Below are 12,519 nucleotides of genomic sequence, written 5' to 3' on the forward strand. Positions count from 1 at the left end.
TGCTATCTTGGAGCGCCCCCTTTTTCCCGGGACCCTATACTTTGGTACAAACACTTTCCTTGTATATATATACGTACGTTCGGGCCGGCGGGGCCCCCGTCCCATCATATGATTTTGTCGTACTCTTGAGGTCCGTAGACATACGTGTGGGTTGTGAATAGTTGCTTCTCGGTTATGTTCGTATGATTTATGTTTTGGGGCGGTCTCGTTTCTCGCCGTGGCGACCCTATCGGCTTGCGTATGTATATATGTTTTGGGATACTGCATGTTATGATAGCCTTGCCAGCTTATGTGCGTTATTATCTGTTGAAAGTTGTAACTTCTCAGGGACAGGTAACTATGATATATATGCGTATATGCGGCAGTTTTGAGACGACGTCTTGCCTTCGTATATGTATAAGTTCTTAGTATGCTAATTGTGGACTGGCTATAGTAACAGGTGTGTACGAGTGTTCAGCTAGGGCACTAGTCACGGCCTACGGGGTTGGGCCGTGACACGATCAAGACAAGTGTTACCATTTCCTCTCTTTCTACATGTCCAACCTTCCCAAACCTATATTAACATACCATGCAAAGTCTAGGATTATTTCTTGAAAGCAAGAGAGAAGGACCAGGTGTGCAGTCCCTTTCTAGATACTTTAGGTAACACTAGAGAACTGTCAGCTTCCTTTGCCCCCTTTTTTAAAAAAAACTTTTTCCATCCTCTACAGCTTCATTCCTCAATTCTTCCAACACTCAATCTTCCTGGAAATCTTCATGCCATTAGAGAATATGGCCTGTTTTCTTTCATCATTTGAGATCCACTTTGTATAAGTGTGAATCCTGGCCTGCAACATCTGTCATCAAGGATGTGTCCTTTTTTTTGTTTATCGAAGGAACACATTCTGTTGTGAAGGCCTTGAGAAGAGACTTCTTTATCTCAAACCATGAGCTTGGGACTGTCACTATTTATCAATCATATTGACAGCTTCCTCTCTCTCTCTCTCTCTCTCTCAGCCAGTAAGTGATGTCACTGATTCGATTTGGGAACCCAAACCAGCTTGGGTCCCTTATAGTTGTGGAAGGGATGAATTAAACTCCTTTTAGCCCACCTGAGCAGCACATTTCTTTTCTTATTCTGAAGTCCTTTCTTTTGAGGAGCAGCTCCTTTCATTCTCTTCTGAGGACCAGCTCCTTCAGTCCAAACTCCCTGCTTGACAAAGTTCTTATTCCTTTGAAAGGACTTAATTCTTGCTTTACAAGCCTCCTTGTAGTGACCAGCTTGCTCATAATGAGTACACACCCAGTTTTTCGTTGTGGAAACATATTTACTGTGGGGATTGTAAGGCATCTTCTCTTTCTCAAAGCCAAGTTCTTCTCTACCACTTCCCTTACTCTTGTACATGGGAGTGATTACGTCAGAAGACCAGGTCCACTTAAGAGCTTTATCGAGATCGAACTTCACCCTCTTCAGCTCTTCTTTCAGTCGCTCATTTTTCTCAATTTCCATAATGAGACTTAGTTTCACTTTCTTGAGCTCATTTTCAAGCTCCTCTTGAGCCTTACTGGCTTCATTCTTTCCTTTAGAGGAAGTTTCCATACCCCTTCTCATTTGACTTTCCAACATAATGTTTTGTTGGTTAGTCTCATCAATTTGTTTCTTCATATCCCTAGTGGAAACTAACAGGTCTATCTCTTTCTTTTTCCACCTCCCCAATCTCATCATTTAGCTCACCTTTTTCAGCAATGAGAGCATGATATGCATCAATTAACACGCTTGATAGTGATACGAGTTTATTCTGAGAATATGCTTTCAAATTTTTCTTGATATCAAGAAAGTTTACCTCTCCATTCTCTGCATCATCTGTCTCTGATTCACCCGTAAGTGCAAAGATTGACTCATATTCGGAGGCTTCATTTTCTATGGCCACCATTGATGTAGTCCCTTGGTCATCTTCGGCGAGGAGTCCCCCACGTGCCAGTGCCGCTTGCTTCACTATCTCATCGCGCTTCCCCGTCTCGAACTTTCTCGTCGGAACTTGGTTCCTCCGTCGTTCGTCATAATTGTCCTCGTTTTGAGGGCACCTTTGTGAAGTGACCAGTGTCTTCCACACTTGTGGCGGTAGTTGTCATTTTCCTTGAAGTTTTTGGCCGGAACTTCCTAACTTGGGGGATTCGCCATTTTTCCCGATCATCTTATGAAATCTCTACGAGATGAGCCATTTCGATTCCTCATCGCTCGAATATCCTTTGCCGACCTTTGAGAACCAGGCTCTTTTCTTCTTTACTTCATTCTTTTCTACCTTCTTCAAAGTCATCTTCATCTCAAGTCTTGAGATTTCCAATGAATTCATCAATCGTCAACTTGCCGAGATCCTTGGTTGCATAGATGGCATTTACCTTGCCGTCCTAAGAATCGGGTAAAACACCGAGCAACTTCCTCACCAAGCCAGTAGTTGTGATGACCTCTCCTAGAGAGTTCACCATTTGACATAGAGGTAAACCTAGCGTGCATATCATGAATAGATTCATCCTGTTTCATTTTGAACAACTCATACTCTGTGGTGAGCATGTCGATCTTGGAGTTCTTCACTTGCATTGTCCCTTCATGAGCAGTTTGGAGGGCATCCCAGATCTCCTTAGCAGTTGTACAAGATGAGACCTAGTTGTACTAATCAGGTCTTATTCCACACACAAGGATCTTCTTAGCTTTGAATTTTTTTTCAACAAAATTCTTCCCCGTTCGCATCATTTTATTCCTTCCTTGTTTTTGGAGTGGTTGTCAGACCAGCTTCATCTTTGTTTACAAGAAAATAAGGACCATCACTGATGATGTCCCACAGCTCAGAGTCTTTAGCCATAATGAAGTCATGCATTCTAGTCTTCCACCACCCGTAGTACTTTTCATTGAATATGGGTGGTTTGGTGGTCGATTGTCCTTCTTCCATGTTTGGTGGGGCGGCCATCTCACAGATTCTTTCTAGGTGTTAACCTTTTAGAAAGCACCTGCTCTGATACCAATTGATGTAGGCTATGCGTTCACCAAACAGTATATGAGGATACCGTTATCTACCGCTTCCCCGAGACAAAGGCTTGATAAGTAAATAGACACGATATTACCTTGAAAAACTCCTTGCTCAAGGGATTAAAAGCGACGACCTACTACACTGAGCAACTTCAGATTACAACTCTTGCAACCTAGGAATTAACACACTTAATCCGTCCACCCTTACAATAACCCGATTGTAAGCTACGCACTCTTGACTACCTCTAGCCAAGCACTTAACAAAGTTTGACTACCTCTAGCCAAACCAACTAATACACCTTGACTATCTTTAGACAAGTGTACCACTCAAAAGCTTGTGAAGATAAACTTCCTACAAACAACTTTTGAGAATTCAGAATACCTACAAACAGCCTTTTCACAAAGAGAAGAGTAGGTTTACCGTTTAAAGAACAAACAAACAAAGACTCACAACAACCTAAAGAAAATAGACACACCGGTGTCCGGATCGAGTCCTTCAAATGTAAGTCGAGAACTTTGTTCGAGAGCACTTGAGAACTTGTGGCGGTAAGGTTTGCACAAGATAGTTTAGGTTTTCAAGTGATACCCAATATGTTGGAACATGTTATATATATATATATATATATATATATTGGGGATCATGTGGGTGAGATAGAGACCACTCATCTCATGTTTGACTTAAAGCATGGGCCGCAAGATCAACGCTGAGTACGGTTATGCGGTGGGCGGTGCCTTTATAGCTGTGTCGTTTGCGAATCGTACGACGTACGGAGAGAACGATCGCAAACCAAGTCTCTCTCTAGTTCTCCCGTAGTTTGACAATCATCAAAACAAAGAATGCACCTTGTCTTATCACAAGCCATCATAAATAAACTGATAAAAGCCAGTAGAAACCAATGCACGTACTTTTGAACATTTTGTCTACTCACTCTCCTCCGTCGCATGTCACATACCAACTCGCTCTTATGAGGGTCGAAAATCACTATATGTCATGCTAGAATCGGACATTGATGATCCAATACAATTGAACGAATAGCTATACAAAGACCTTCAGAGAAGTTTTTTAAAGAAAATGACAAAAAGGGTCCATATGTTGGGGTAGATTTAGAGCCTGTTTGGATTCTTGACTTAAATTTGATAAAAGTGTGAAACAGAATTTTATTCAGAAACATTAGCCAAATCTCTTAAAATTTCAAAAACTACAATATTGAAAAAATACACGAAGAAAACTGCATCATACATCAGGAATGGACTAAAAAATAAAAGAAAAAAATATGAAAAGGTTCAAATGTGCTCAAAGTATTTAAAATTGAGTAGATATGTACTTCGTTAATAGTTTAGCTCAAATATGCTCTCACCGTCAGAGGCGGACCCAGGATTTTGACGCAGAGGGAGCACCAATGACGACTGCCTTAATATAGATATGTCACTATTTATGTGAAAGTTTGGCATGCAACTCTTTGAAAACTTAATAATTATGCTAAGTTATTGGTAAAGTAGTAATATAAACTTCAAAATTGGAAGAAACTAAAATGGATTTAGAACGAAAACAAAACAAACTGAACAAAAAATAGAAATAAAGGTGCTGCGAGCGAGACTCGAACCCAGGTGTCATATAAGGACCTAAGGAACACAACAACCAAATGCACCAAAGCAATGGATATCTCTCAGGAGTCCTTTAAATACATATACATTCTTTAAGGTATATATACCATATATGTACAGGGCATTCTCGAGGTTAAGGGGGATGCGTGACCCCCTCCTAATAGGGTGGGTCCGCCCCTGCTCACCGTTCAATAGTTGATCCAAATACGCCCTTAATTTAATCTGGGCAATCTTAAGGTTAATCTAATTAATTGATTAATAAGCGAAAAGGGGCAAAATATGGCCTTAAAATATGTGAAATTAAGCAGATATGTCCTTCGTTAATAGTTTTAACATTTCTTTTACATGTACAGATTTAACATTTCTTTTCTACTCGTGTTTACGTCACAACAAAGCCAAGCACCAATTTCTAAGTCTGAATGTAAATAATTTAGCCTTAAGTTAATAGTGTTATTTTTTTACATACTAACGACGTAAACAATATATCGACGTAATAGACATTCATATCTTCGGTGATGAAAACTGTAATTTACAAATATCTTTTTGTTATTCAGTTTCCCCATCTCTATACAATCGATTCATGTATTCTCTACACTACACTTATGTCCTAAATTAAGGACGAGACATGCTATTATAAAAACAAAAAGTAGTGAAGCTTGCGTTACAAGTTATAGTGTCTAAAATCAATAATTTTCCAGAATAACAAAAATCCTCAAGGGTTGATTTCTTAATGTAGAAACACCTTTATAATAAATAAATGGGATTGTAAGAGGGTTGTCATCGAAAAATTATTTTTTAACTTTGCTAAATTTGAGAAAATTAGATATGAAATTTAGCAAAGTTAAAAAATTTTGCAAAGTTAAATCCGTGTGATAAAAAGCAGTGAGGTTTTCTGTAATTTTGCTATTTTCAAGTGTAAGGGGCGAATTTATGTGTAAATTTTGGGTCACGTGAGCACATGGTCACTCGACTAATCTCGATATATTATGTGTATAATCCTGAATTTATATCTAATATTAACTAAGTGAACACATGGTCATAATAGGCTGAGTGAAACACTGGTCAAAGGCTATCTTTGCATTCTGAAGGTCACGGGTTCAATTCCCAAATTTCAGCAAATTTTTTAAATTTTTGTCATTATTTTTTAAAGCAATGATGAACCCATCCTCATGAAATCCTGGATTCGCCTCTTTCCTGTAGTAACTATAATTTAAATTAATTATCTATCATAGCTACATAGGGAAAAGGGTCAAAAATACCCCCTCTACTTTAGAAAAAGGGCTAAAAATATCCTCCGAACTTATTTTGGGTCAAAATTACCCTCCCATCTCCCAAGTTTTCAAATATGCCCCAGCTTTTGACGAAATTATCCCCCAAAATAATCCGAAATCTTTTTTTAAACCCGCTCCATCATTTAAACCCGACCCAACTAAATAATAACCCATAAGATCCCCTTATTCCCCAAGTACGTAGGTTTGAAGTTTGAGGGAATTGGAGGAATAAGAGGATCTTATGTGTTATTATTTAGTACGGTCAGGTTTAAATGATGGAGCGGGTTTAAAAAATTAATTTCGGGTTATTTTAGAGGATAATTTCCATCAAGACAGGGGTACATTTGAAAACTTTAAGGATGAGAAGGGTATTTTTGACCCAAAATAAGTTCGAAGGATATTTTTAGCCCTTTTTTCAAAGTAGAGGGGTATTTTTGACCCTTCTCCCGTATGTATTTACCCACCATAGTTATACTATATATTTAAAGTATAATACTTTATTTTTATTCTTAGACTGAGATTTTGCTCAACCTTTGGGAGGAATATCTTTTGACAACTACGTCATCTCCTTCTTCTCCGATGAGAATCCGCCATCAATTGCATCATCTCCTTCTCCGGTGAATAAGAAGCCGTCATCTCCTTCTTCTCCCTTCGCCGACGGCCAATATGTTTCCCTCTGGCGAGAATCCTATGCTATCACCGTTGTTCGTCAGATTTCGGCAGCAATCTAGTTCCTTCTCCGTTGCCGCGACCAGTTGTGCTTCTGGTTCCTTCTCCGATGAAAAACTCGAGTTCAAGCGTCGTTGTCATCTCCCTCCACCGCCGTCCTCATATTTGATCGGAATCCATGGCCAACCGATTGGATTTTCTCAAATCTAAGTGTATTTCCTCAGATCTGACCTAATTTGAGTGTGTTCATCATTTTTTTAGTGTAAATACAATGTATCTTTTTGCATTTTCACATGTATTTCTGTATTTCGAAGTAGATTTTTTTTTTTGAATTTTTGCTTGTACTTTTTGAATTTTTGTTGTTTGAATACAGTGTAAAAATAGCTACGAATGAATACAATGAATTGAATACATTCGAATATTCATGTACTTTTTTAATTTTTTGTTATTTGAATACAGCTAAATTGAAGACAATGTAAAAGTAGCTATGAATGAATACAGAGGAATATGACCGAATTGAATACAGCGAAATACATAGATACGAGTCGTAATTAGCTAAACTATAGTTATGGCTTGTTAAAAGCTTACAAACTATAGATATTTTGATGGGCAATTTGCAGGATTGCCCTTCGCTGGGGGTGGTCTTTAATTTTTGTCCCTCAAATTGGTGGTCTTTAACTTTTACTCTTCAATAAAAATTCCTTATTTCGGATTCGAACTCCCGCTTAATTAAAAAAAATTAAAAAAAATCACAAGTTAGAGTTTGGATTCGCAAGGTAGAGTTTTGCGTTCAAAACTCTTAAGGCAGAATTTGCATAATCTGCCTTGCGATTTTATTTTATTTTTTAAATGAGCTAAGATTCGAACCCACAATCTCGAGGTATTAGGCGAAGGGCAAAACTTAGAAACTACTAATTTGAAGCGCAAAAATTAAAGACCACCTCAAATGAAGGACAATCCGCGCAAAAAAAAATGTATTTCGATAAGTTACTCAAAAATATAAATTTGAGGCCCAAAGTTTCACCAGTAAGTTTTCGCAGAGTTTGATCAGGTCTAAGTTATTTGTCTCAAATTGCACCTTCAAATTAAAGTTTCATCTACGTAATATGATAAAATTCTTTACATGTCAAAAGTAGCAAATTGTTTGTTACACTTTTAGTATAAGAAATTTTATTTCATCGAGTATTTTTTTTATTGCATCAAGTAACTCATCTTATTTTCAAAATTAAATTCTCATAATTTCAGGAGACTTACTTATAATTTGCAAAGTATAAATATTTTTTGAGTGACTAGATATATAATATAATTTCTTTTCATTGACGGTATATAGAACTAAGCTTTTTTGAATAAAATGATGTCCCTAAATTATAGGCAAAACATTTGGTGAAAAAAGAGAAAGAAAGATATAAAACCAAGTTAATAGCTTCTGTGAAAAGGAAAATGAATATAAAGAGGAGAAAAAAATATCTGAATAAAATTATCACATAGAAGGAAGGCTGATAATCTAGAAAGTAAAGTAGAAAGTATTTTTCTAAAATTAAAATATCTGGATAAAAATATCATATAGAAGGGAGGCTGATAATCTAGAAAGTATTTTTCTAAAATTATTTTTCAACTATTCTTTAGTTTATATTCAAATTTGATTTAATATACTTCTTTTTTTAAAAAAAAAAAAAAAGGTACACATCAGAAGCTCCGCTTCCAAAAAAATAAACTATATTAAGATTAGAATTTCCTTGTCTGTTCAATTTTCCGTTATTTTTTGTTGAAAAATCGAAAACTCCCATCCTACAAAAATTTAGAAATATTAGAATTTCGTTTTCATCAAATTTCTTTTCCTTTCTGAAAAAGGAAAAGGAGGACTCCCCAAATACCGAAAGATCATGTGCCCACTTTTATTTTCTTCAAACTTAAAAAAACAAAAAAACAAAAAAAAAAGAACACGTGAGTTCCGGTTTCTTTTACAAAGAGAAAGGAGACAATATATTGGAGAGTTTTTCCTCTAATGATATCAGTAGAAGAAAATTTCAAGGAACTTTTGAAATAAGGGAAAAGGGCCTGATTTACCCCTCTACTTTAGGAAAATGTTCATATTTACCCCCCGTTATACTATTAAAATTCATTTATACCCCTATATACAATAGTTGAAACATTTGCCCCTATTTTTAACCCCCGTCCCCCGAATAACGGGGTAAATATGAACCTTTTCCCAAAGTAGAGGGTAAATCGTGCCCTTTTTATTTCCGATTCTTCTATTTTTAGATAACGTTGGAGGTTTCCTAACTAGTTCGATTTGCTAAAAGAACAATATACACAATAATTTTATGCAAAAGTAAGACATTGCTTCATCCAAAAGAAGGTTTTACAATGGACATATTATAACAACAATTTATCCAAACGAGGGCATTATTGCAATTCATCCAATTTGAGTTGGAGGCTATAAGTCATTCTCAAGTGATTACGGTGTCAACTTTGGAAGACAAAGTAACAAAGATGTGGATGGTAATTATAGTTTCAATAAGATTGTGGTTTTCATTACGTGATAATTGCCCTTATTAACTAGTATTTATGTTTTGGGATAAGGCAACATTACCCCTGAAAAAAGAGAAAACAAAATGTTTGGTCCTATCACCCCCTTAAACTATTTAAACCGTAATATTTTACTCCCTAAACGCATAGCTATGAAAGAGTGAATACACTCTCCTTGCCACATGTGCATTTATTTTTATTTTTTTAATATTCAAACGTGTCAATTTTTAAGAATAAAAAAATAAAAAACTGATTTTTCTTTTAAAAAATTTATTTTAAAAAACCCGTTTTTTTTAAAAAAAAAAAAAAAAAAAGGAATAAAAAAACTGATTTTCTTTTAAAAAATTTATTTTTAAACCCGTTTTAAAAAAAAAAAAAACTGAAAAGTCGAATTAAAAAAGCGATTTTTCTTTTAAAAAATTCATTTTTAAAACCCGTTTAAAAAAAAAAAAAAGCGAAAATAAAATGCGAATTAAAAAACTAATTTTTCTTTAAAATATGGAAAAATGGATTTGTTAATAATATGGAAAGCTTGATTATTTTTTTTAAAAGATCTTGATTTTCATGATTTCATTTTCTTAGGACACTTTTATTTTTCAAATAAAATCTGTTTTTCTTGTCAAAATTTGAAAAAAAAAACTGATTTTTTATAAAATTTTGAAAAAATTAATTATTTTTTTAAAATGTGAAAAACTATATTTATATTCATATTTTAAGAAAATACAAATTTTTAAGAAAAAATTAAGTTTTTCAGTTTTTTTATGTTTCTCACTCTCGAAGTGAAACACACTCTCCTCCATCGGCATTTAGGGGTAAAATATTACGGTTTTAAATAGTTTAGGGGTGATAGGACCAAACATCGGTAAGGTGTGTCGTCAGCAAAAACGCTACTTAGGTGAGTTAATGATGCCTTATCCCTTATGTTTTTGGTGTAACTTGAAAAATATTATCATGAAGTTGTTTTAAATGCCTTTGTTTGGATGAATGTACTATGATAATATTTTTTCAAGTTACACCAAAAACATAAATACTAGTTTCGTAAGGGCAATCACTTCATCATTAGGTAATGAAAACCACGAAAAGTGCGATGAAACTATAATTACCATCCACATCTTTGTTACTTTGTCTTCCAAAGTTGACACTTTAATCACTTGAGAATGACTTATAGCCTCCAATTTGGCTCTTCTTTCCTCAAATTGGATGAATGCAATGTAATGCCCTCGTTTGGATAAATTGTTGTTATAATATGTCCATTGTAAAACCTTCTTTTGGATGAAGCAATGTCTTACTTTTGCATAAAATTATTGTGTATATTGTTCTTTTAGCAAATCAGAACTAGTTAGGAAACCTCCAACGTTATCTAAAAATAGAAGAATCGAAAATAAAAGGGCCTGATTTACCTCTCTACTTTGGGAAAAGGTTCATATTTACCCCCGTTATACTATCAGGGACAGGGGGTTAAAAATAGGGGCAAATGTTTCAACTATTGTAACGGTAGGGGTATAAATGGGCTAATAGTATAACGGGGGGTAAATATGAACATTTTCCTAAAGTAGAGGGGTAAATCAGGCCCTTTTCCCTTGAAATAAAAGAAAGAATAAGGAAATACACTGGCGTTCTGTAAAATAATTTGGGATTTCCTATATGAAAACAACTACGGAGTTTTTTGTTTCTCCTAATCAACCTAGGAGACAATTTAGTTTTAATTAAACACCAAGCAATCACCACCTCTATAAATATCATTCACTGCTCCTCAGAATTTTGCATAACAAAACTTAATTCTCTTTTGCCTTTGATTCTCCAGTCAATTTTCCTCTTTAGTTTCATTTCTGCTTCAATGGCTTCCCATTGCAGCAACCATCCTTTGTTGATCATGGTATTATCCTGCTCTGGTCTTTTTGTTGATCCTTTTTTTGTCTGGGGAAAGATGATGTACTTGGTCTTGGTCCGTTCCAATCAATTTTGCTCTTTAGTTTCGTCTTTGCTTCAATGGCTTCCCATTGCAGCAACCATCGTTTGTTGATCTTGGTATTACTCTGCTGTGGTCTTCTTCTTGTTCGTTTTTCTTCTCTGGGGAAAGATGATGTACTACTTGGTCCGTTTAATTCCATATATAACTTGGGAGATATTGGTGACTATTCATCAGCGGCTGATCATATTGCTGCAACTCTCAATCTGCCTTCTCCACAACCCTACACCCAACAAGGCACTGAATTCTTTGAGTCTGGTCTTAATTTTGCCACCCCTGGAGCTACCATTATGAGCCCTTTTTTCTTCCTCAAAAATGGTATCAAACCACCTCCGCAGTCTCATGAGCTATCGCCGATTATCACCTTCATGAAGTTCTTCTATAGAAACTGCTTCTCTTTTCACGACTGTAGCAAATTCAAGGTTCTTGAGAAAGCTCTCATCTTTATGGATCAAACTGGAATCAACGACTACAAACAGGCCTTCTTACATGGAAAATCTATTTCTCAGGCGTCTCATTTTGCGCCTGAAGTGGTAGAGACCATTAAGAATTCAGTGGAAAGACTCATCAATGAAGCTGAAGCCAAAACTATTATGGTTTCTGGAATTCTACCCTTGGGCTGCTTTCCAGGTTTTCGGACTCTATTTTCTGAGGAAGATTCAATGGACAAAAACAGATGTCACAAGGGATTGAATCTGTTCTCGAAGCTTCACAACGATCACCTTTCGCTAGTAATTCTAAAGCTGCGCTTGAAATACCCTGAAGTTCACATCATATACGCAGATTACTACAAAGCATTCTTGGCTGTTCTTAAAAATCACGCCTTTCTGGGATTCAAGACAGAGACTTTAATGAAGGCGTGTTGTGGCAGTGGCGATGGTCCGTTCAACTTTGATGTGAAGAAGAAGTGCGGAGAGGAAGGAGCTGCTACGTGTTTTGATAGGGCTTCTTATTTACATTGGGATGGATTTCGACTAACCCCTGAGGCTTTGGAGAACCTGATTGATACGCTGTTCAGCAAAAAAGGATTTGTATTTCCAGCATTCAAGTTTGAAGAAGAAACAGCAGCCAACAGTAACAAGACATCATTCCAGAATTCAGAGAGGAGTTAGAAACATGTCTTCAATTGTTAGGCATTTACTTTTCGTCTAAGCCAGTTTTCTATGTTCAGTTCTGTCTTATGGTTTTTTCACTAATCTGTTTGATTCAAAGGTAGCTTCGTATATACAGCCACTCTTAGTTTCTGTGACAATTAACTATTCTTTTTACTCGTATCAGATAAAAGTATCCTGATTTAATTCAAATGTTTTCCTAGACATGATTTAGATGTTTATTAAATACTTATCTGTTTATCTTTGCTTTTATCTTTCAACCTTATTCATAAGCCTGAGATTAACAACAAAGGGTTTAACTGTTTGTTAGAAGCTTACTATCAGAAATAAGATCATGCTCTTCCCAGTTTGAACTGGTTA

The 12,519-nt window shown here is 35.9% G+C and overlaps 1 protein-coding gene across 1 annotated transcript; it reads left to right on the forward strand.

Annotated features, from left to right (window-relative positions):
* Window positions 1–10,673: 10,673 nt before the first annotated feature.
* LOC132056292 (GDSL esterase/lipase At1g28650-like) lies at window positions 10,674–12,257 on the forward strand. The gene has a single exon (XM_059448420.1). It carries the CDS (start codon window positions 11,068–11,070, stop codon window positions 12,157–12,159), a length of 1,092 nt encoding a protein of 363 aa, XP_059304403.1. The 5' UTR covers window positions 10,674–11,067; the 3' UTR covers window positions 12,160–12,257.
* Window positions 12,258–12,519: the final 262 nt, after the last annotated feature.

The sequence above is a fragment of the Lycium ferocissimum genome, chromosome 5 (assembly GCF_029784015.1).
Source record: "Lycium ferocissimum isolate CSIRO_LF1 chromosome 5, AGI_CSIRO_Lferr_CH_V1, whole genome shotgun sequence".
In the NCBI taxonomy this organism is placed as follows: domain Eukaryota; kingdom Viridiplantae; phylum Streptophyta; class Magnoliopsida; order Solanales; family Solanaceae; genus Lycium; species Lycium ferocissimum.

Bases quoted from the DNA above. Each gene is read 5' to 3' on its own strand.
- LOC132056292 (XM_059448420.1), top strand. From the start codon at position 11,068: ATGGCTTCCCATTGCAGCAACCATCGTTTGTTGATCTTGGTATTACTC.